The sequence below is a fragment of the Neovison vison genome, chromosome 7, assembly GCF_020171115.1.
Source record: "Neovison vison isolate M4711 chromosome 7, ASM_NN_V1, whole genome shotgun sequence".
NCBI classification, from domain to species: domain Eukaryota; kingdom Metazoa; phylum Chordata; class Mammalia; order Carnivora; family Mustelidae; genus Neogale; species Neogale vison.
In genome coordinates, this window is record NC_058097.1 from 113,581,449 (window position 1) to 113,606,411 (window position 24,963).

The window sequence follows — 24,963 nt, forward strand, 5'->3', positions numbered from 1 at the left end:
GAAGCTAAAAAATAAAATAAAACAAAATAAAGTGGCGGGGGTTGGGAGGTTGGGGTACCAGGTGGTGGGTATTATAGAGGGCACGGATTGCATGGAGCACTGGGTGTGGTGCAAAAATAATGAATACTGTTATGCTGAAAATAAATAAAATATAAATTTTAAAAAAAGCAAAATAGACTACAAAGAGAAGTAGAAATAAAATCAGAAGGCTAAGAATTTAGTCTAAACTCTCACTTTAAAAACCTGTATGACATTAGGTAAATCTTACTATTCTGAGCTTCACTTTCCCAGCAATACAATAAATATATTTTGATGATCGGTTATATATTGGTTTGACTATAAAGGTGTAAAAGAGAAAAATCTGCAAAAAGACTCTCCATATATGATGTCTACATATGCAAACTGGATTAATCTTGTTTGTCATTATGGACTCTTCAACTCCTGGCATTGAAAGGAGACATATTCTCACCAATTGGAGGATGGAGAAATGGGATTACAAACAGATGTTCTGATACATATCCTTTTTTAAAGCTTTATTTATTTGTTTGGGAGAAAGAGAGAGAGGATGAGAGAGCAAAAGAAGGGGTTGCAGCAGAGGGAGAGGGAGAAGCAGGGTCCCAGCTAGGCAGGGAGCCCAATGTGGGACTCAGTCACAGGACCCCATGATCATGAGCTGAGCCAAAGGCAGATGCTTAACTAAGCCACCCATATACATATACTATACCTTGATACATATTCTAATACAAGGCAGCAGACAAAAACATCCAAAACAATAAAATGTCATCCTTCTAATCCATATTCTAATACTAAGTGGCAGATAAAAACACCCACAATAATAAAATGTCACCCTTCTAATTTAATTCTTTAAAGAGCATTTCAAGTTCCAGAGGAAAAAACAAGTTGATAATGAAAATGGGTGGGGAAAAAAGACAACACGTTTAGTACTTAATGCTATTACTAAACAAACAAAAAGGTAGAGAAGATACTATGGTATTGGTGTGGAAAAAAGAAAGACCAACCTTGAAAATAAATTTTGAGACTTGAACTTCCTTGACCATATTAGGAGAAAATGCTAGGAATATTGTCATGAAAGTTATTTTATTTTAAACATACAGAATCCCACCGGACAAAACTAACTAGACAGATACACACTGTTTCTGATCAATTCACTCTTATACTCAGAGTTTTTCTCACAGCAAGTTTAATGTCCTTGTTTCTCAAGCTGTAAATGAAAGGGTTCATCATGGGAGCTGCATTTGTATAAAAGACAGAGGAGATTTTTCCCTCATCCATAGACTCAGCAGAAGATGGTTTAAGATACATAAATGCACCTGATCCAAAGAACAGAGAAAGAGCAATTATGTGGGAACTGCATGTGCTGAAGGCTTTGGACCTGCCCTCAGTGGAGCTGATGCGTAAGATGCTGGACAGGATGAAACCATAAGAGACAAAGATAGTGACAGTGGGCACAATGATATTCATACCCACGACAATGAAAACCACCAGCTCATTCACATAGGTGCTGGTGCAGGAGAGCTGGAGCAGAGGGAGGATGTCACACAAATAATGGTTGATGGTGTTTGCATCACAGAAGGTCAGTCTCAGCATGCATCCTGTGTGAGCCGTTGCATCCAAAAACGACACCAAATATGAACCAAGCATAAGGATGGAACACACTTTAGGGGACAAGGCAACACTATATAAGAGTGGGTTACAGATGGCCACATAGCGATCATAGGCCATTGATGTCAGCACATAAGCTTCAGAAATACCAAAACCACAGAAAAAGAAAAGCTGGGTCATGCATCCCCTGTAGGAGATAATATTCTTCTTTGATGTGAAGTTAATCAGCATTTTGGGTGTAAACACAGAAGAATAACAGAGGTCTATGAAGGACAGATTCAACAGGAAAAAGTACATGGGGGTGTGTAGGTGTGAATTCAGCAGGATTAGAGTTATCAAGCCCAAATTTCCCAACACAGTGACCACATACATGAGTAGAAACAGGAAGAACAGGGGGAGCTTGAGATATGGTAAGTCTGTTAGCCCCATAAAAATAAATTCAGTCACAAAGGAAGTATTTTCAGCAGGCATTCTTCTCTAAGGGGATCTGTGAACACAGGAGAAAAAGTTACACAGAGAACAATGGAACATTTCCTACCATATCTCCTGTCACAGAAGTTGGGTTTGTAATAGGAATATTTGAGTCTACCCCAAACTGGACCCACAGAATCTGCTTTGTCATTATCATGAATCTAGTGACATGGATACTTCCTTATTGGGGCTCTATAAGCTGTAAAACAAAGAGCATTAAAACTTGGCCTACAAAATAAAGACCAATGTTTCCATATGCCAATAGGACTGCTGTCGAAACCAAAGGTTAGGGAGAAGATTGGACCAGAAGGAAATTGCCTTCTCTCATTTCACTTCTTTGACCACATGACCCTCCACTAACCAGTAAAATGGAGGCAGCAACCCCACCAAACGGGTGCTGGCTTTCAAGGGGATTGGATTTCTTGTGGTGAGAATGAGGAAAATTGTTCTAATCCAAAAATAAGGACCAGAGTCTAGGAGAGTTCAAGTTCCTGCCCCATGTACAGAGTAAAAATAATGAATGTAGAAAAGTGAGAGTTCCATCAATGGAACTGACTAATAAATTGCATCCTTCAAACCTAATAATATTTCTAAACCTTCCCTGCTCTGTCACCCTCTCCTAAACAGGTCCTTCTACCAATTTCATGTGAGTCTGAGGACTGCAAAGAACTGGAAGGAAATTGGCATCTTTGATCTCTAGACTTCCATCATAAAAGAAAGACATGAATAGGCACACCTGGGTGGCTCAGTCGGTTGAGCATCTGCCTTCAGCTCAGGTCATGATTCCAGGGTTCTGGGATGAAGCCCCACATCCAATTCCCTGCTCAGCAAGGAGTCTTCATCTCCCTTTCTCTCTACTACTGCTCTCTCAAACACTGCTTCTCTCAAATAAATAAATAAAATCGTTTAAAAAATAAGCAAAAGACATGAGTATAAATGGAATTCAGAAGCTCACCCTCCTTAGGCAAGAACACCTTGGCCCTTCCTTACTAGAATTACCTCTGTGCTCCTGAAAGGACAAATTCTGTGGCTTTGCTCCCTTCGAGTCTATGTGGACACGGCGCACACTTAATTTCTGATGAGCCCTGGAAATCCTTCTGAACCACAGACAATGATTTCTGACTATGAGTTGTCTTAAGCAGCAGACCAAAATAAACAGCCTTTATTATGATCATTTTGCACTTGGTAAATCACAGAAGACTTAAGGTGAGGGCAATGATATAATGTTCTCAGTTATAAACACGGCAGAATCTTACTCAGTCTCTCTTCCACAGGGAATGGTTTCTGGTGTAATAGGGTCTTGAGAGGATTGTATTTACACAAAGGACCACAATGGGTTTCTAGTTCCTTTGAAGCTAAAATTTTATTCAAGGTTACAGTCCACTGGAGGGATCAGACATCCCCTGAGAGGAGCCAAAAATAAAGTCCCATTTCCAGGTCAGCAACATGGCAGAAAAGGAAGCTCTAGAATTTCTTACTTTACATGGACACCCTGATTCAAAAATGTTTCATATACATAAATTCCCGTTCTAAGAAATCTAGATAGTGGTTAAGGTATTCCTGTTCCCATTTAAACAATGAATCTTTACACATTCCCTAACATTTTAGGGAAATTCTAGATATTCTTTTCTTATAACAGTTATGCTTGCACAGCACCTTCAAAGTGGAACAATTTGAGCCAGTTCCTAGCTTCTACCTGGGGAGGGAAAGAATTGCACCATCTGTATAATGCTCCAACTTTTAATACATGTGCCTAAAGACTGGCTTCTAGATAGTCTGTGTCAGAAAGCAAAGAAGATACAGGACACAGCATACTTCAGCTGCCTGGGGAGAGAAACAAAGAGATGGTGGTGTGAGCTGGAAGCCACCAGAGCTCCTTCCCCTGGCTCAGCATAAAGGAACTGATTGAAAAGCTCTTTTTTGCAGCTTCTCTCTGGTGAGGAAAAAAATGTGCCCTATGCATCCAGCAAGCAATACAACTTATCTGTGAGCTGTGTGAGGAATTAGTTTCAGTCCTGCTTGTTTTAGAACACAGACACAATCCAGCACACAATGGATGAAGACAGGGTTGGGGGGTGGCATGGGGAGAAATGGGGCACTGCAGCTAATACCAAAGAAAGAGGGTCAGACTGCACAAAATTGAGAGGCCTCCAAAGTCTCTGGCCAGGCTTGTTGGTGATACCTTCTCCAGTCCAAGGCCAGTCCGTGAATGTCAGGACAGATGGGTGTTTTGTCTAATGTGCAGACACAAATGTAGAGAATCAGTGAAAATGAATACAAGTTGAAATACTTTCCAAAAAGGAGTAAGAGCTATCTCCACAAACTGACACTAACGAAATGAAAATATGTGATTTACCTGACAGAGAATTGAAATGACTGTCCTAAGATGCTCACTGGAGTCAGAGAACAATACACAAACCAAGAGAAAATTTCAACACAGAGACAGAAAACCTGAAAGTATTAAACAGAAATCATGGAGCTCAGAAATACAATATCTGAACTAAAAAATTTAGTACGGGCTCAAGAACGAAGGAGACTGAACGAAAGAGAGGATCGTTAATTTGATTAATTTGATTAAAGAGCACTGTATAAAGAAGATATGGTCCAAATAAGCAATGGAATATTATGCTTCCATCAGAAAGGATGAATACCCAATTTTTGTATCAACATGAAAGGGACCGGAAGAGATTATGCTGAGTGAAGTAAGTCAACCAGAGACAGTCAATTATCATAAGGTTTCACTTACTTGTGGAGCATAAGGAATAATGTGGAGGACACTGGGACAAGGAGAGGAGAAGGAAGTTGGGGGAAATTGGGGGAGGAGATGAACAATGAGAGACTGTGGACTCTGAGAAAAAAAATGAGGATTTAGGAGGGGAAGGGGTAGGGGGTTGGATGAGCCTGGTGGTGGGTATTAAGGAGGGCACATATTGCATGGAACACTGGGTGTGATGCATAAACAGTGAATCTTGGAACACTGAAAAAATAAAATAAAGTTTAAAAAATCTGGATACTTTGTGAAAACCAGATGGAAACAGGACACAGCTAATTTGGGAACTATAATGATGATGAACAGGTGTATAGGTGAATATAGTTTGATGATACATTTCTTGATGTGCTGGACAATGATAATAAAGAAAGTGCCACAGCTATGGTTCAGTGATGACTTACACGAAGCATGTTTTAAGTAACCCAGATACATTATCTTATATGATGTTCTAAAATTCTTGGGTTTCCTCAAGCTTAATTGATGTATACTTATTAAATAAAAATTGTATGATTATAAAATGTAAAAATCACTGTAAATTATTCTGACAGAAGGGCGAAATGAAAAAGAACAAAAAATAGTGAAGAAATACTCAAAGACTTATTGTATAATACCAAGTGAATCAACATCTACAACTACTCAGAAACCGCAGTAGGAGAAGAGAGTTCGAAAGAACCAGGAAACTTATTCAAAGAAAAAAACGGCTGAAAATTTTCCAAATTATATAAACTTTCAACACTGTGATCAATTTACACAAAGATAAAACCCAGAATAATTACATAATGAGTACACACACACACACACACACACACACATGGTCAACTGTTTATCCACTTTCCAGTTACTTAACTAAGTCAACCTGACTTCCACCTTCAGACTCAGGTCTACACCAATTTACAGGAACAGTGCTTACATAGGTAGGTGAGATACAAAACCCTCTAACCCAATATTCTGGACTCAATGCAAATTTACTGACTGCTGAGTCACCTCTCAACTTGATATATGACTTTGGTATCTGGATCTGTTTCAATCATTATGCTTTATACTAACTCTGGCGATTGAAGCAGTACTTTCTCTTTGCCTAAATATGTCCATCTTTTTACATTCTCATTGAATAAAAGTATGTCTAAAGAAGTTCTTTAAGACTTTATCAAGAATATAGAAAGGATTCAGAAAGTGAAATTACATAATACATAGGAGAACCATCTCCTCTTTTCCTTAACCTAAACATAATGGCATACAACCTATAAGAAACCTATAGAATGGGGTTCTCAATGGAGTTGCCTACTCCTGCAGAACCTGATGGAAGGTCTTCATTGAGTGTAGTAAAATCACTGTCTCTGCTCAAGACTGGTTTACATTACTCCACACTACTCTAGTTCCGGTTTCTTCTGTGTGAGCCATTCTTTTTTCCTTTTTTTTTTTAATTTTTTATTTCTTTTCACCATAACAATATTCATTGTTTTTGCACCACACCAAGTGCTCCATGCAATCTGAGCCCTCCCTAATACCCAACACCTGGTTCCCCCAACATCCCACCCCCCGCCCCTTAAAGACCCTCAGGTTGTGTTTCAGAGTCCATAGTCTCTCATGGTTCACCTCCCCTTCCAATTTCCGTCAACTCCCTTCTCCTCTCGATCTCCCCATGTCCTCCATGTTATTTGTTATGCTCCACAAATAAATGAAACCATATGAAAATTGACTCTCTCTACTTGACTTATTTCACTCAGCATAATCTCTTCCAGTCCCGTCCATGTTGCTACAAAAGATGGGTATTCATCTTTTCTTTTCTTTTTTTTTTAAATTTATTTTCAATGTCACAGTATTCATTGTTTTTGCACCATACCCAGTGCTCTATGCAATACATGCCCTCTATAATACCCACCACTTGGTTCCCCCATCCTCCCAACCCCCGACCCTTCAAAACCCTCAGATTGTTTTTCAGAGTCCATAGTCTCTCATGGTTCACCTCCCCTTCCAATTCCCCTCAACTCCCTTCTCCTCTCCATCTCCCCTTGTCCTCCATGCTATTTGTTATGCTCCACAAATAAGTGAAACCATATGATAATTGACTCTCTCTGCTGGACTTATTTCACTCAGCATAATCTCTTCCAGTCTCGTCCATGTTGCTACAAAAGTTGCGTATTCATCCATTCTGATGGAGGTATAATACTGCATAGTGTATATAGACCACATCTTCATTATCCATTAATGAAGGGCATCGTGGTTCGTTCCACAGTTTGAAAACTGTGGCCATTGCTGCTATAAACCTTGGGGTACAGATGGCCCTTCCTTTCACTACATCTGTATCTTTGGGGTAAATACCCAGTAGTGCAATTGCAGGGTCATAAGGAAGCTCTATTTTTAATTTCATTAGGAATCTCCACACTGTTCTCCGAAGTGGCTGCACCAACTTGCATTCCCACCAACAGGGTAAGAGGATTCCCCATCCTCCACATCCTTTCCAACACATGTTGTTTCCTGTCTTGCTAATTTTGGCCATTCTAAATGGTATAAGGTGGTATCTTAATGTAGTTTTAATTTGAATCTCCCTGATGGCTAGTGATGATGAACATTTTTTATGTCTGATAGCCATTTGTATGTCTTCATTGGAGAAGTATCTGTCCATATCTTCTGCCCATTTTTATATATGATTATCTGCTTTGTGTGTGTTGAGTTTGAGGAATTCTTTATACATCCTGGATATTTCTACTGTCATTTGCAAATATCTTCTCCCATTCCATGGGTTGCCTCTTATTTTGTTGACTGATTTCTTTGTTGTGCAGAAACCTTTGACTTTGGTGAAGTCCCAAAAGTTCATTTTTGCTTTTGTTATTCTTTTGCTTTTAGGAGACATATCTTGAAAGAAGTTGCTGTGGTTGATAGCGAAGAGGTTACTGCCTATGTTCTACTCTAGGATTCTGATGGATTCCTGTCTCACATTGAGGTCTTTTATCCATTTTGAGTTTATCTTTGTGTACCGTGTAAGAGAATGGTCGGGTTTCATACTTCTACATATAGCTGTCCAATTTTCCCAGCACCATTTATTGAAGAGACTTTTTTCCACTGTATATTATTTCCTGTTTTGTCGAAGATTATTTGACCACGAGTTGAGGGTCCATATCTGGGATCTCTACTCTGTTCCACTGGTCTATGTGTCTGTTTTTGTGCCAGTACCAGGCTGTCTTGGTGATCACAGCTTTGTAGTAAAGCTTGAAATCAGGTAACATGATGTCCCCAGTTTTATTTTTCTTTTTCTAAATTTCCTTAGCGATTCGGGGTCTCTTCTGATTCCATACAAATTTTAGCATTATTTGCTCCAGTTTTTTGAAAAATACCAGTGGAATTTTTATCAGAATGGCATTAAAAGTATAGATTGCTGTAGGCAGTGTAGACATTTTAACAATGTTTATTCTTCCGACCCAAGAGCATGGAATGGTCTTCCATCTTTTTGTGTCTTCTTCAGTTTCTTTCATTAGTATTCTGTAGTTCCTCGAGTACAGATCCTTTACCTCTTTGGTTAGGTTTATTCCCAGGTATCTTATGGTTCTTGGTGCTATAGTAAATGGAATCAATTCTCTAATTGCCCTTTCTGTGTTTTTATTGTTAGTGTATAAGAAAGCCACTGATTTCTGTACATTGACTTTCTATCCTGCCATGTTACTGAATTGCTGTATGAATTCTAGTACTTTGGGGGTGGAGTCTTTTGGGTTGTCCATATAAAGAATCATGTCATCTGTGAAGAGAGAGAGTTTGACTTCTTCATTGCCAATTTGGATACCTTTTATTTCTCTTTGTTGTCTGATGGCTGTTGCTAGGACTTCTAATACTATGTTGAAAAACAGTGGTGAGAGTGGGCATCATTGTCGTATTCCTGATCTCAACGGGAAGACTGCAAGCTTTTTCCCATTGAGGATGATATTTGCTGTGGGTCTTTCATAGATAGATTTTATGAAGTTCAGGAATGTGCCCTCTAAGGGGTGCCTGGGTGGCTCAGTGGATTATGGAATGTTCCCTCTATCCCTATACTTTGAAGCATTTTAATTAGGAACGGATGCTGGATTTTGTCAAATGCTTTTTCTGCATCAATTGAGAGGACCATGTGGTTCTCCTCTTTTCTCTTATTGATTTGCTTTATCACCTTGATTGAATTGCGAATGTTGAATCATCCTTGTAGCCCAGGGATGAATCCCATTTGGTCATGGTGGATATTTTTAATGTGCTATTGGATCCTGTTTGCTAGCATCAATATTCATCAGTGATATTGGTCTGAAATTCTCATTTTTGGTAGGGCCTTTCCCTGGTTTGGGGATCAGGGTAATGCTGGCTTCATAAAAAGAGTCTGGAAGTTTTCCTTCTGCTTCAATTTTTTGAAACAGCTTCAGGGGAGTAGGTGTTATTTCTTCTTTGAAAGTTTGGTAGAAATCCCCAGGGAATCCGTCAGGTGCTGGGCTCTTGTATTTTGGGAGGTTTTTGATCACTGCTTCAATCTTGTTACTAGATATCAGTCTATTCAGGTTGTCAATTTCTTCCTGGTTCAATTTTGGGAGTTTATAGCTTTCCAGGAGTGCCTCCGTTTCATCTATGTTGCTTAGCTTATTGGCATATAACTGTTGATAATAACTTCTGATGATTGTTTCTACCTCCTTGGTGTTCGTTCTGATCTCTCCCTTTTCATTCATAATTTTATGAAATTGGGCTTTCTCTCTTTTCTTTTGGATTAGTGTGGCCAATGGTTTATCAATCTTACTGATTCTTTCAAAAAACCAACTTCTAGTTTCATTGATACATTCTACTGTATCTCTGGTTTCTACCTCATTGATCTCTGCTCTAATCTTGATTATTTCCCTTCTTACGTGTAGAGTTTGTTTGATTTGTTGTTGATTCTCCAGTTTCTTAAGGTGTAGAGACAGCTGGTGTGTTCTGGATTTTTCAATTTTTTTGAGGGTTGGCTTGGATGGCTATGTATTTCCTCCTTAGGACCGCCTTTGCTGTATCCCATAGGTTTTGGGCCGAAGTGTCTTCATTATCATTGGTTTCCATGAATTGTTTCAGTTCTTCTTTGATCTCCTGGTTGATCAAAGCACTCTTAAGCAAGGTGGTCTTTAGCTTCCAGGTGTTTGAGTTCCTACCGAACTTTTCCTTGTGATTGTGATCTCAAAGCACTGTGATCTGAGAATATGCAGGGAATAATGTCAGTCTTTTGGTACCGGTTGAGTCCTGATTTGTGACCCAGTATGAGGTCATTCTGGAGAAGATTCCATGTGCACTGGAGAAGAATGAGTATTCTGTTGTTTTAGGATGGAATGGTCTGCATATATCTATGAGGTCCATCTGGTCTAATGTGTCATTCAATGCTCATGTTTCTTTATTGGTTTTCTTTTTTGATGATCTGTCTATTTCTGAGAGAGGCATGTTAAGATCTCCTACTATTAATGTATTCATATCAATATGACTCTTTATCTTTATTAATAGTTTTCTTATGTAATTGGCTGCTCCCATATTGGGGACATAGATATTTTCAATTGTGAGATCATCTTGGTGGATAGTCCCTTTTAGAATGATGTAGTGTCCTTCTGTATCTCTGACTACAGGCTTTAGTTTAAAATCTAATTTATCTGATATGAGAATCGCTACCCGGGCCTTCTTTTGAGGCCCATTGGCATGAAAGATGCTTCTCCATCCCTTCACTTTCAGTGTGGGTGTATCTTTAGGTTCAAAATGGGTCTCTTGTAGACAACATATGGATGGGTCCTGTCATTTTATCCAATCTACAGCCCTGTGTCGTTTTACGGGTGCAATTAGGCCATTCACATTGAGAGTAATTATTGATAGATACATTTTTATTGACATCGTGTTACCTTTGAAGTCTTTCTTTCTGTAGATTGTCTCTATATTTCTGTTCAAAGCTACTCTTGGGATTTTTTTCTCTTTAATAGAATCCCCCTTAATATTTCCTGCAGTGTCGGCTTGGTGCTTGCATAGTCTTTTAAGCCTTGCCGTTCTTGGAAACTCTTTATCTCTCCATCCATTTTGAATGTCAGTCTTGCTGGATAAAGTATTCTTGGCTGCATGTCCTTCTCATTTAGTGCCCTGAATATATCCTGCCAGCTCTTTCTGGCTTGCCAGGTCTCCGTGGACAGGTCTGACGTTATTCTGATGGGCTTTCCTCTGTACAAAAGGAGCTTCTTTGTCCTGGCTGCTTTGAGAGGGTCTGCCTACAATTATAATTCTTCATTCTTACTATTAGGTGTCTTGAGGACTTTTGAGAATCTATAATCTTGGGGGGGAACCGTTCTGCCTCTAGTACATGAATGCTGGTTCCATTCACGAGATTGGGAAAATTTTCATGGACAACTTGTTCCACTATATCTTCTAGACATCTTTCTTTCTCCTCCCCTTCAGGGATTCCAATAATTCTGATGTTGGAAAGTATCGTGGCATCATTTATGTCCCATTTATGTCTATCTGTTTGTCCTCCAGATCACTAATTCTATCTTCTGTCTCAGTTACCCTAGCTTTTAGAGAATTTAGATTAGATTGGAACTCATTGAGAGCATTTTGAACATCATCCCTGGTGGCTTTCAGTTCTGCCCTAATCAATTCCGTTTGGTCATCCCCATGGCTTTCTCCAACCAAGCTATCGCCTGGATAATTTTTAGCCTAAATTCCCTTTCCGACATATTGTCTATGTCAATAGCCATTAGCTCTGTTGCAGAAGGCCCATCCTTTGTATTCTTCTTCTGTTGGGCATTCCTCCTCCTAGTCATTTTGGTGAGAGATGACTGAATGGATGTAGCTGGTTGTATGGACTGTGGTGCAGTCAAGGTGCACCCTGGAATGCTTCTGAGCAATCAGGATTCCCCACCCAAACGAGAGAAAAGAGAAAAGAAAATTTAAAAAAGAGATAGAGAGCGAGACTAAAAAAAGGGAAGATAAAAGAGAAGGCTCAGCCCAAATGGGCTCCATGGTAAATTTTATGAAGTATACAAACAGAGACAGACAAACAAAAAGACTGATAAAAGTATATCACAAGAGAAAAAAAAATATATATATATATGCAAAAAAAGGAAGAACCTTGTCAAAAAGAACCCCAAGTATAAGATTTATATACTATCAGGACAAACACAAATATACAGAAACACTGGTGGAAGAAAAAGATGCGATAGTGATTATAAATTCTCAGTGTGGGTGACGAAGGTTATTTTGATTCTTCCTGGATGTATCTTGATATCTTTGTTAAAGGACTCAACTTTCCTAAGATAAAGGGGGATTAAAAATTGGTTTACCGATGGGGAGTCAAGATGGCGGAGAAGTAGCAGGCTGAGACTACCTCAGCTAGCAGGAGATCAGCTAGAGAGCTTATCTAATGATTGCAAACACCTGCAAATCCATCAGCAGATCGAAGAGAAGAAGAACAGCAATTCTAGAAACAGAAAAACAACCACTTTCTGAAAGGTAGGACTGGCGGAGAAGTGAATCCAAACCGACGGGAAGATAGACCCCGGGGGGAGGGGCCGGCTCCCGGCAAGCGGCGGAGCAACGGAGCACAAAATCGGGACTTTTAAAAGTCTGTTCCGCTGAGGGACATCGCTCCGGAGGCTAAACCGGGGTGAAGCCCACGCGGGGTCGGCGTGACCTCAGGTCCCGCGGGGTGACAGAAGGATCGGGGGTGTCTGAGTGTCGCAGAGCTTGCGGATATTGGAACAGGAAAGCCGGCTGCAGAGACAGAGCCGACAGTAAGCTCGCAGCTCGGAGTTGCCTTGAATCGGTCGCAGGCTCGGTGAGCTCGGAGCGCGGCCGGAGGTTAGGCAGACGCAAGTTACTAGGAGCGGTTCGCTGAGGGCGCACAGGGGAGCGGGGCCCCGGGCTCTCAGCTCCTCCGGGCCGGAGACCAGGAGGCCGCCATTTGTATTCCCGTCCTCGGGAACTCTACGGAAAGCACTCAGGGAACAAAAGCTCCTGAAAGCAAAGCCGAGCAGATCACTCAACCCGGCCCCTGGTAAGGGCGGTGTAATTCCGCCTGGGGCAAAGACACTTGAGAATCACTACACCAGGCCCCTCCCCCAGAAGATCAACAAGAAATCCAGGCAAGACCAAGTTCACCTACCAAGGAGTGCAGTTTCAATACCAAGGAGAGAGCAGCAGAATTCCAGAGGAGGAGAAAACAAACCACGGAACTCATGGCTTTCTGCCTGTGATTTTTTAGTCTTGCAGTTAATTTAATTTTTTTCTTTTTCATTTTTTTCTCTTCTTCTGCTAAAATTTTTTATAACTTTTACCCTTTTCTTTTTTAACATTTTTTAACTAGATTATCTAATATATATATATTTTTCTTTTTTATACTTTTCTTTATTCATTTTCTTTTTTTTAATTCTTTTTTTTCTTTTTTTTCTTTCTTTCTTTTTGAACCTCTTTTTATCCCCAAATCAGAAGAGATCCTAATCTCTTCAATCTTTTTTTTTCTTAATTCTTTTTTAAATTCTTGATTGAATTTTTAATTCAATCTCTTTTTTTTTATTCTTTTTTTCTTTCTTTCTTTTTGAACCTCTTTTTATCCCCAAATCAGAAGAGATCCCAATCAGAAGAGATTGGGAGATCCCAATCAAAGGAGATCCCAATCAGAGGAGATCCCTCACCCAATCGTGAGGGGGGAGAAATCCCCCCTCACGATTTGGGATCTCTTCTGATTTGGTTAAAGCATATTTTCCTGGGATTGTTGCCACCCTTTTAGTATTTTACTTGCTCCTTCATATACTCTTAGCTGGACAAAATGACGAGGCGGAAAAATTCACAACAAAAAAAAAGAACAAGAGGCAGTACCGAAGGCTAGGGACCTAATCAATACAGACATTGGTAATATGTCAGATCTAGAGTTCAAAATGACAATTCTCAAGGTTATAGCCGGGCTTGAAAAAGGCATGGAAGATATTAGAGAAACCCTCTCCAGAGATATAAAAGCCCTTTCTGGAGAAATAAAAGAACTAAAATCTAACCAAGTTGAAATCAAAAAAGCTATTAATGAAGTTCAATCAAAAATGGAGGCTCTCACTGCTAGGATAAATGAGGCAGAAGAAAGAATTAGCGATATAGAAGACCAAATGACAGAGAATAAAGAAGCTGAGCAAAAGAGGGACAAACAGCTACTGGACCATGAGGGGAGAATTCAAGAGATAAGTGACACCATAAGATGAAACAACATTAGAATAATTGGGATTCCAGAAGAAGAAGAAAGAGAGAGGGGAGCAGAAGGTATACTGGAGAGAATTATTGGGGAGAATTTCCCCAATATGGCAAAGGGAACGAGCATCAAAATTCAGGAGGTTCAGAGAACTCCCCTCAAAATCAATAAGAATAGGCCCACACCCCGTCACCTAATAGTAAAATTTACAAGCCTTAGTGACAAAGAGAAAATCCTGAAAGCAGCCCGGGAAAAGAAGTCTGTAACATACAATGGTAAAAGTATTACATTGGCAGCTGATTTATCCACAGAGACCTGGCAGGCCAGAAAGAGCTGGCATGACATTTTCAGAGCACTAAACGAGAAAAACATGCAGCCAAGAATACTATATCCAGCTAGGCTATCATTGAAAATAGAAGGAGAGATTAAAAGCTTCCAGGACAAACAAAAACTGAAAGAATTTGCAAACACCAAACCAGCTCTACAGGAAATACTGAAAGGGGTCCTCTAAGCAAAGAGAGAGCCTACAAGTGGTAGATCAGAAAGGAACAGAGACAATATACAGTAACAGTCACCTTACAGGCAATACAATGGCACTAAAATCATATCTCTCAATAGTTACCCTGAATGTTAATGGGCTAAATGCCCCAATCAAAAGACACAGGGTATCAGAATGGATAAAAAAACAAAACCCATCTATATGTTGCCTCCAAGAAACTCATTTTAAACCGGAAGACACCTCCAGACTTAAAGTGAGGGGGTGGAAAAGAATTTACCATGCTAATGGACATCAGAAAAAAGCAGGAGTGACAATCCTTATATCAGATCAATTAGATTTTAATCCAAAGACTATAATAAGAGATGAGGAAGGACACTATATCATACTCAAAGGGTCTGTCCAACAAAAAGATCTAACAATTTTAAATATCTATGCCCCCAACGTGGGCGCAGCAAACTATATAAACCAATTAATAACAAAATCAAAGAAACACATCAACAATAATACAATAATAGTAGGGGACTTTAACACTCCCCTCACTGAAATGGACAGATCATCCAAGCAAAAGATCAACAGGGAAATAAAGGCCTTAAATGATACACTGGATGAGATGGACATCACAGATATATTCAGAACATTTCATCCCAAAGCAACAGAATACACATTCTTCTCTAGTGCGCATGGAACATTCTCCAGAATAGATCACATCCTCGGTCCTAAATCAGGACTCAACCGGTATCAAAAGATTGGGATCATTCCCTGCATATTTTCAGACCACAATGCTCTGAAGCTAGAACTCAACCACAAGAGGAAGTTTGGAAAGAACACAAATACATGGAGACTAAACAGCATCCTTCTAAAGAATGAATGGGTCAACCGGGAAATTAAAGAAGAATTGAAAAAAATCATGGAAACAAATGATAATGAAAATACAACGGTTCAAAATCTGTGGGACACAACAAAAGCAGTCCAGAGAGGAAAATATATAGCGGTACAAGCTTTTCTCAAGAAACAAGAAAGGTCTCAGGTACACAACCTAACCCTACACCTAAAGGAGCTGGAGAAAGAACAAGAAAGAAACCCTAAGCCCAGCAGGAGAAGAGAAATCATAAAGATCAGAGCAGAAATCAATGAAATAGAAACCAAAAAAACAATAGAACAAATCAACCAAACTAGGAGCTGGTTCTTTGAAAGAATTAATAAAATTGATAAACCCTTGGCCAGACTTATCAAAAAGAAAAGAGAAAGGACCCAAATAAATAAAATCATGAATGAAAGAGGAGAGATCACAACTAACACCAAAGAAATACAAACTATTATAAGAACATACTATGAGCAACTCTATGCCAACAAATTTGACAATCTGGAAGAAATGGATGCATTCCTAGAAACATATAAACTACCAAAATTGAACCAGGAAGAAATAGAAAGCCTGAACAGACCCATAACCAGTAAGGAGATTGAAACAGTCATTAAAAATCTCCAAACAAACAAAAGCCCAGGGCCAGATGGCTTCCCGGGGGAATTCTACCAAACATTTAAAGAAGAACTAATTCCTATTCTCCTGAAACTGTTCCAAAAAATAGAAATGGAAGGAAAACTCCTGAACTCATTTTATGAGGCCAGCATCACCTTGATCCCAAAACCAGACAAGGATCCCATCAAAAAAGAGAGCTATAGACCAATATCCTTGATGAACACAGATGCAAAAATTCTCACCAAAATACTAGCCAATAGGATTCAACAGTACATTAAAAGGATTATTCACCACGACCAAGTGGGATTTATCCCAGGGCTGCAAGGTTGGTTCAACATCTGCAAATCAGTCAATGTGAAACAACACATCAATAAAAGAAAGAACAAGAACCATATGATACTCTCAATAGATGCTGAAAAAGCATTTGACAAAGTACAGCATCCCTTCCTGATCAAAACCCTTCAAAGTGTAGGGATAGAGGGCACATACCTCAATATCATCAAAGCCATCTATGAAAAACCCACTGCAAATATCATTCTCAATGGAGAAAAACTGAAAGCTTTTCCACTAAGGTCAGGAACACGGCAGGGATGTCCATTATCACCACTACTATTCAACATAGTACTAGAAGTCCTAGCCTCAGCAATCAGACAACAAAAGGAAATTAAAGGCATCCAAATCAGCAAAGAAGAAGTCAAATTATCACTCTTCGCAGATGATATGATACTCTATGTGGAAATCCCAAAAGACTCCACTCCAAAACTGCTAGAACTTATACAGGAATTCAGTAAAGTGTCAGGATATAAGATCAATGCACAGAAATCAGTTGCATTTCTCTACACCAACAACAAGACAGAAGAAAGAGAAATTAAGGAGTCAATCCCATTTACAATTGCACCCCAAACCATAAGATACCTAGGAATAAACCTAACCAAAGAGGCTAAGAATCTATAGTCAGAAAACTATAAAGTACTCATGAAAGAAATTGAGGAAGACACAAAGAAATGGAAAAATGTTCCATGCTCCTGGATTGGAAGAATAAATATTGTAAAAATGTCTATGCTACCTAAAGCAATCTACACATTTAATGCAATTCCTATCAAAGTACCATCCATCTTTTTCAAAGAAATGGAACAAATAATTTTAAAATTTATATGGAACCAGAAAAGTCCTCGAATAGCCAAAGGGATATTGAAAAACAAAGCCAAAGTTGGTGGCATCACAATTCCGGACTTCAAGCTTTATTACAAAGCTGTCATCATCAAGACAGCATGGTACTGGCACAAAAACAGACACATAGACCAATGGAAGAGAATAGAGAGCCCAGAAATAGACCCTCAACTCTATGGTCAACTAATCTTCGACAAAGCAGGAAAGAATGTCCAATGGAAAAAAGACAGCCTCTTCAATAAATGGTGTTGGGAAAATTGGACAGCCACGTGCAGAAAAATGAAATTGGACCATTTCCTTACACCACACACAAAAGTAGACTCAAAATGGATGAAGGACCTCAATGTGAGAAAGGAATCCATCAAAATCCTTGAGGAGAACGCAGGCAGCAACCTCTTGGACCTCAGCCGCAGCAACATCTTCCTAGGAACATCGCCAAAGGCAAGGGAAGCAAGGGCAAAAATGAACTGTTGGGATTTCATCAAAATCAAAAGCTTTTGCACAGCAAAGGAAACAGTTAACAAAACCAAAAGACAACTGACAGAATGGGAGAAGATATTTGCAAACGACATATCAGATAAAGGACTAGTGTCCAAAATCTATAAAGAACTTAACAAACTCAACACCCAAAGAACAAATAATCCAATCAAGAAATGGGCAGAGGACATGAACAGACATTTCTGCAAAGAAGACATCCAGATGGCCAACAGACACATGAAAAAGTGCTCCATATCACTCGGCATCAGGGAAATACAAATCAAAACCACAATGAGATATCACCTCACACCAGTCAGAATGGCTAAAATCAACAAGTCAGGAAATGACAGATGCTGGCGAGGATGCGGAGAAAGGGGAACCCTCCTACACTGTTGGTGGGAATGCAAGCTGGTGCAACCACTCTGGAAAACAGCATGGAGGTTCCTCAAAGTGTTGAAAATAGAACTGCCCTATGAACCAACAATTGCACTACTGGGAATTTACCCTAAAGATACAAACGTAGTGATCCAAAGGGGCACGTGCAGCCGAATGTTTATAGCAGCAATGTCCACAATAGCCAAACTATGGAAAGAACCTAGATGTCCATCAACAGATGAATGGATCAAGAAGATGTGTTATATATACACAATGGAATACTATGCAGCCATCAAAAGAAACGAAATCTTGCCATTTGCGACAACATGGATGGAACTAGAGCGTATCATGCTCAGCGAAATAAGTCAAGCGGAGAAAGACAACTATCATATGATCTCCCTGATATGAGGAAGTGGTGATGCAACATGGGGGCTTAAGTGGGTAGGAGAAGAATCCATGAAACAAGATGGGATAGGGAGGGAGACAAACCATAAGTGACTCTTAATCTCATGAAACAAACTGTGGGTTGCTGGGGGAAGGGGGGTTGGAAGAAAGGGGGTAGGGTTATGGACATTGGGGAGGGTATGTGCTTTTGGGTAAATTGGAAGGGGAGATGAACCATGAGAGACTATGGACTCTGAAAAACAATCTGAGGGGTTTGAAGTGGCGGGGGGGTGGGATGTTGGGGTACCAGGTGGTGGGTATTATAGAGGGCACAGCTTGCATGGAGCACTGGGTGTGGTGAAAAAATAATGAATACTGTTTTTCTGAAAATAAATAAATTGGAAAAAAGAAAAAAAAATTAGTTTACCTATAGGGGCAGCATTAATTGGGGAAAGGGGGTTACCTTGAAGTTTAACTCTATATGAATATTAGAAAATATTTGGGTAAATTGGAAGGGGAGGTGAACCGTGAGAGACTATGGACTCTGAAAAACAGTCTGAAGGGTTTGAAGTGGCGGGATGTGGGAGGTTGGGGTACCAGGTGGTGGGTATTATAGAGGGCATGGCTTGCATGGAGCACTGGGTGTGGTTAAAAAATAATGAATAATGTTTTTCTGAAAATAAATAAATTGGAAAAAAAAAAAAGATATGTCTCCAAAGACAAAGGAAGCAAAAGTGAAAATAAACTTTTGGGACTTCATCAAAATCAAAAGCTTCTGCACAGCAAAGGAAACAGTCAACAAAACCAAAAGGCAAACCACAGAATGGGAGAAGATATTTGCAAATGACAGTACAGACAAAAGGTTGATATCCAGGATCTATAAGGAACTCCTCAAACTCAACACACACAAAACAGTGAATCATATAATAAAATGGGCAGAAGATATGAACAGAGACTTCTCCAATGAAGACATACAAATGGCTATCAGACACATGAAAAAATGTTCATCATCACTAGCCATCAGGGAGATTCAAATTAAAACCACATTGAGATATCACCTTACACCATTTAGAATGGCCAAAATTAACCAGACAGGAAGCAACATGTGTTGGAGAGGATGTGGAGAAAGGGGAACCCTCTTACACTGTTGGTGGGAATGCAGGTTGGTGCAGCCTCTTTGGAGAACAGTGTGGATATTCCTCAAGAAATTAAAAATAGAGCTTCCCTATGACCCTACAATTGCACTCCTGTGTATTTACCCCAAAGATACAGATGTAGTGAAAAGAAGGGCCATCAGTACCCCAATGTTTATAGCAGCAATGGCCACGGTCGCCAAACTATGGAAAGAACCAAGATGCCCTTCAACGGACGAATGGATAAGGAAAATGTGGTCCATATACACTATGGAGTATTATGCCTCCATCAGAAAGGATGAATATCCAACTTTTGTAGCAACATGGATGGGACTGGAAGAGATTATGCTGAGTGAAATAAGTCAAGCAGAGAGAGTCAATGATCATATGGTTTCTCTTATTTGTGGAGCATAACATATAGCATGGAGGACATGGGGAGTTAGAGAGGAGAAGGGAGTTGGGGTAAATTGGAAGGGGAGGTGAATCATGAGAGACTACGGACTCTGAAAAACAGTCTGAGGGGTTTGAAGTGGTGGGGGGGGTGGGAGGTTGGGGTACCAGGTGGTGGGTATTATAGAGGGCACGGATTGCATGGAGCACTGGTTGTGGTGAAAAAATAATGAATACTGTTATGCTGAAAATAAATTTAATTTAAAAAAAGAAAATAAGAAAAAAAGGAACAAACTAGACTAAACTAAACTAAAAATTTTTTTAAAAATTTAAAAAATAGAAAAGCAAAAGAAAAACATGGTTGTATGTATCAAAAAGTTCAGGTTAGAAGGTTATTATGGAATTTGATGTACTGGACATCTCACTGTGATGGTAAATAGGTTAAAAAATTTTCTATATTAAAAAAAATGAACCAGAATAGTGGGAAAGAGTTAAAAATAAAAGTTGTATCTATGAAGTAGTGGTGGTTGTTCTCTTGTAGTCTTTTTTTTTTTTTTTTTTCCTTTCCTGGTTGGTTTTCTGGGGGAAGGGTCTGCCACGTGGGTTTTCAGTCAATGATGTTCCCTGAGTTAAGTCCTCCCACCCTCCTCAAGGGTGTGGACTCTCAGGAAACTGGTTTTTTCAGGCTTTATTCTCTGGAGGTTTTTATGTTTGTTCACTTGTTTTCTCTTGCCTTGACCGCTTTTGATGGTTTTTGTAGTTTTAGAGGAAAGCAAACTGCACCCCGATCTCCCTCTCAGAGAGAAGTCTCAGTCTGCTCCCCTGTGGGTGATGCAGAGCCCATATAAATTCCCCTTTGGCCACTGACAGGGCAGGTTCCCAGTCGCGGTCCCTGGGGACGCAGGATCTCCTGCTTGTACCCCAAACCATGGCAGCGGCAGCTGTCTGGGCAGCTCCAGACTGCCAGAGAGGTTCCAAGCAGTGTTCACACACTGAGATTTTCCAACTGGCCTGGGCTGGGAGTGCCTGCTCTTTCCAGGTCTAAAGCGCTGGGTTTGCGTGCACTTCTGCGAGCGGAGGGTGGGGGGCTCGTGCATCTGAGGCTCTGTTATCATGGCGCAGCGTTCTGCTGTCTGGCGATTCTCCCAGCCCCTCACAGGAACCAGACCCCATGCATTCTCTGGCAAGCTGGCAGCTCAGGTACCAAGACCTGTTTCTCTGCTGCACTCTCTCTGGCTCAGCACCAGGGGAGGCTGTCCTGGGTCTGGGGACTTATGCCCCTGTCCCTAATCGCCCTGATTCCCACAATTTACCCCCACAATCCTTTGCTCTTTTTGAGTGCTTTCAACCAGACTCCAAGTTAATGCTGGTCCCCAGATGCAGGGCACTCTCGTATTGGGGTATTACTTTCCAGTCAGTCGCCTCTGGTGGCTCCTTCCCCTTTTGTTTACCTTCCAATATCAGTCCGACATTCCCACTCCACTCTACCTGCCCACTGGCATCTTCTGCCCCTGTAGAGATCCAGACGAGTATAATTCTGAAATCAGGTTGATTTCATGGGTGATTGGAGTTCTTTGGTAAGTAATCAGCTCACTTTAGGGTACAGGTTGAAATGGCGCCTCCTCCTACTTCCCTGCCATCTTGTCTCCCACCTATTTGACAATCTTAAGCTTGGGCCCAAGTATACCCAGCACAGCGGAGTAGGGACTTGGACCCTAATCCAGATTACAGTCAGAGTTTTTAAAGGCAGAGTAGGGGTGGACTCAGCGGTGGGTGAGGACAAAGGGGATATTCAGAAGGAATATCAGGATAAAGAAGAGTCAGGACATTGGAGGTCTGGTTGTTATCAAGCCAAGGTCATTTTTCCCTCTAATGGGGCACGAACATGAAGACAGTTGGGAGTTTCCTGGTGGAATATCACATTCCTCCTATCAAGCGACCTTTTTAGTGAGATTTAGCACTGGGACATTTGTAAACTGAGGGAGACTCCTGTCTTGCAGGATTGTTAACTATTTGTTTACACATACTACGGAGGGGAGAGGCTGGAGAGGGGGTGCAAGGTGCCAGCTTTTGCATTGTCAAAATGGCTGTACTTATGTCAGAGCTAGATTTGAGGTAGGTACAGCCTTGTTTTTCTTGGCATCCACAGTTACATGAAAACAATTTAAAAAAATAAACAGGTAAAGTAGCAGGGCTGGAGGACCTGGAAACAGCTAAATCACTCCTGGTTTTTGACTTCTGTGTGCAACTCCTCTATGGATTTTAAGTTACAAAACCCTGAAATAGCAGTTTGGAGAGCAATGACAACGTGAAAAAAACATTTGGTGGATAATCCAAACTGTGACAGTTTCCATTCTTCAGTGGGATGTTGGATTATTTTTCTTTTGACAAAACACAAAAAGATGACTACTCCAGAAGTCCTTAATCCTAAATTATATTCCTGAAACTAATATTAAACTATTTGTTAACTAAGTACAATATAAATAAAAGCTTGAAACAAAGAATAAAGTTTAATCCTTAATTATAATTTAAATACTTATTTTTTTACTTTTATTTAATTTTTAATTTTTTTTTATTTTTTCAATGATCCAAGATTCATTAAATATTTCTAAGATAACTTAAATAATACTTAGTATTTTATCACTTTTCTGATTTCCATTCAAGATTTAGCTATTGTGAAATTTAGCATAACTGGTTTGTTGTTTGTATTTTAGATGCTCAATTTATTTATTATTTATTTTAAAAATTAATTTTTAATTGAAGTATAATTGACATACAATATTCTTTTTTGTAATTTTTTTTAGTTTTTTATAAACATATAATGTATTATAAGCCCCAGGGGTACAGGTCTGTGAATCACCAGGTTTACACACTTCACAGCACTCACCATAGAACATACCCTCCCCAATGTCCATAACCCCACCACCTTCTCCTGACCCCTCTCCCCCAGCAACCCTCAGTTTGTTTTGTGAGATTAAGAGTCTCTTATGGTTTGTCTCCCTCTCAATCCCATCTTGTTTCATTTATTCTTTTCTTACCCCCAAACCCCCCATGTTGTATCTCCACTTCCGCATATATTCTCTTAGTTTCACATGTACAACATAGTGATCTGACATTTATATATACAACCAAATGCTCACCATGAAAAATGTAGTTATGATCTGTCATCACAGAGTTATTGACTTATTCTTTTAAATGACCTGCCACATCACATGCCCAGACCTCCATATCAACATGCATGATTTTCATTTGACAAGTTCTATTTATACAAAATAGTTGACTTTTGTTGTGACTTTTAATTTTGTTTTTCTTTTACTTAGTGTCTGGGTTTTTTTTTTTTAAACTTAATTTTATCTTTTCAGTGTTCCAAGATTCATTGTTTATGCACCACACCCAGTGCTCTATGTAATTCATGTCCTCCTGAATACCCACTCCCAGGCTCTGTTTTGATGAAATTGTATTCCTTATTGAAAAAGGTGTGTCAGTATATAAATAATGTTTGTGCTATTCAGGGACCCTTATAGACATCTCAAAGGTACATCCAATTTGTTATTTATTTTATCACTATTTAAGGTACCTAAAAGTATATGTTAACCCTGGTCCCTAATATTTCATTTGAGAAGCCTTAAAATTCAAATGCAATCTGCTTCAATTTCAGAAAAAAACTTTCAGAAATGATAATTTTTTTATTGCAGAAAGTATAAGCTTTTGAACTTAATTCCATGCTTTCACATTATTTGGGGAAAAGTTCATTAAAATGGTTGCAAATCTATAAATACAGTTTATAAAGGTAACATTTACAAAGTTTTCAAAAAAGTAACTCAGCTGACAGCTTTCTGGTTAGTAACTTAAGCACTGTATATGTTTGGGACTTTTTTTCAAAAGGATGAGAACCAAGTCAGGTGTGTTATACACACAAAATAGAATATCCATTATGGTTTTTGCTTTTTTGTGTGTTATGTGAATGGCCATAAAAGAAGTTAGGAGGGGAAGTATGAGTCTATTGAAATTGTCTCAGATAGGAGTCAAGCAGGGAAATCATGGGATTGGTCTGTACCTGTCCTAAGACAGAGCTATCTCTGAATCAGTGTGAAAGCTTGGACTTTCTGGTCAATAACAACAACAAAAAAAAATGATCCTCCTACTTCAGGACCAGAAGCAAAGCTGATTACATTCTGAATTTGTTTCATGTAAACTCCTTTTAATTGCTGAACTCCTAAATTTTTTGAATCTCATTCTCCACTCCTCCTGACACTGCCTCCTTCAACACACACACACACACACACACACACACAATCTTGAAGTCTTTTATTTCATGAAATTGCTGCCCAGCATTGATTGCATGTTATGGAACCCACTCCTGAGAAGAAGAGCTGAGCAGGATGTACTTACTGAATTGAGGAAAGGAAGTGGTTATTGCTTTAATCATTTCCTTGTTCAGTGTAACACACATACACATGCACACACATATGTATACACACACACACACACACACACACACACAGCATTTTGCACCTCTGAGTACCTAGAAATGTGCAGCCTTGTGGTATATGTCACAAATATAAATAAGGCATAGCAAGAAAATGATATAAATGTAGGTTTTCATAATCCAACAGAGTAGATAGATTCTAATTTCAATTCTATATGATCAAAAATACTTTTGAAATTGATTTTGTTGAACTGGTGTCCATGTTGGGAGACACACATGCTATTTTCCCCTGAGTCTGGCATAAGCTGATTTTTCTTTGTGCTTTGGGGCATGTTATTGTGTTATCAGCTGATCACCAGGTGAAGTAGTCAGTTTATCTGCAGGGCTTAGTTGTATAAAATATGTACCTTTATTTTTTTAAGATTATTTATTTACCTATTGGAGAAAGATCACAAGTAGGCAGAGAGGTAGGCAGAGAGAGAGGGAGAAGCAGGTTCCCCACTGAGCAGAGAGCCTGAGGTGAGGCTCCATCCCAGGACCCTGGGATCATGACATGAGCAAAAGGCAGAGGCTTTAACCCATGGAGT

At 39.6% G+C, this 24,963-nt stretch overlaps 1 protein-coding gene across 1 annotated transcript; it reads right to left on the minus strand.

Annotated features, from left to right (window-relative positions):
* Positions 1-222: 222 nt before the first annotated feature.
* On the minus strand, positions 223-2,094 carry LOC122914031 (olfactory receptor 8B3-like). The gene is made up of 2 exons (XM_044260675.1): positions 1,179-2,094; positions 223-233 (listed from the first exon to the last, which is right to left on the minus strand). Exons 1-2 carry the CDS (start codon positions 2,092-2,094, stop codon positions 223-225), a joined length of 927 nt encoding a protein of 308 aa, XP_044116610.1.
* Positions 2,095-24,963: the final 22,869 nt, after the last annotated feature.

Coding starts and splice junctions, on each gene's coding strand:
- LOC122914031 (XM_044260675.1), bottom strand. CDS start 2,094: ATGCCTGCTGAAAATACTTCCTTTGTGACTGAATTTATTTTTATGGGG.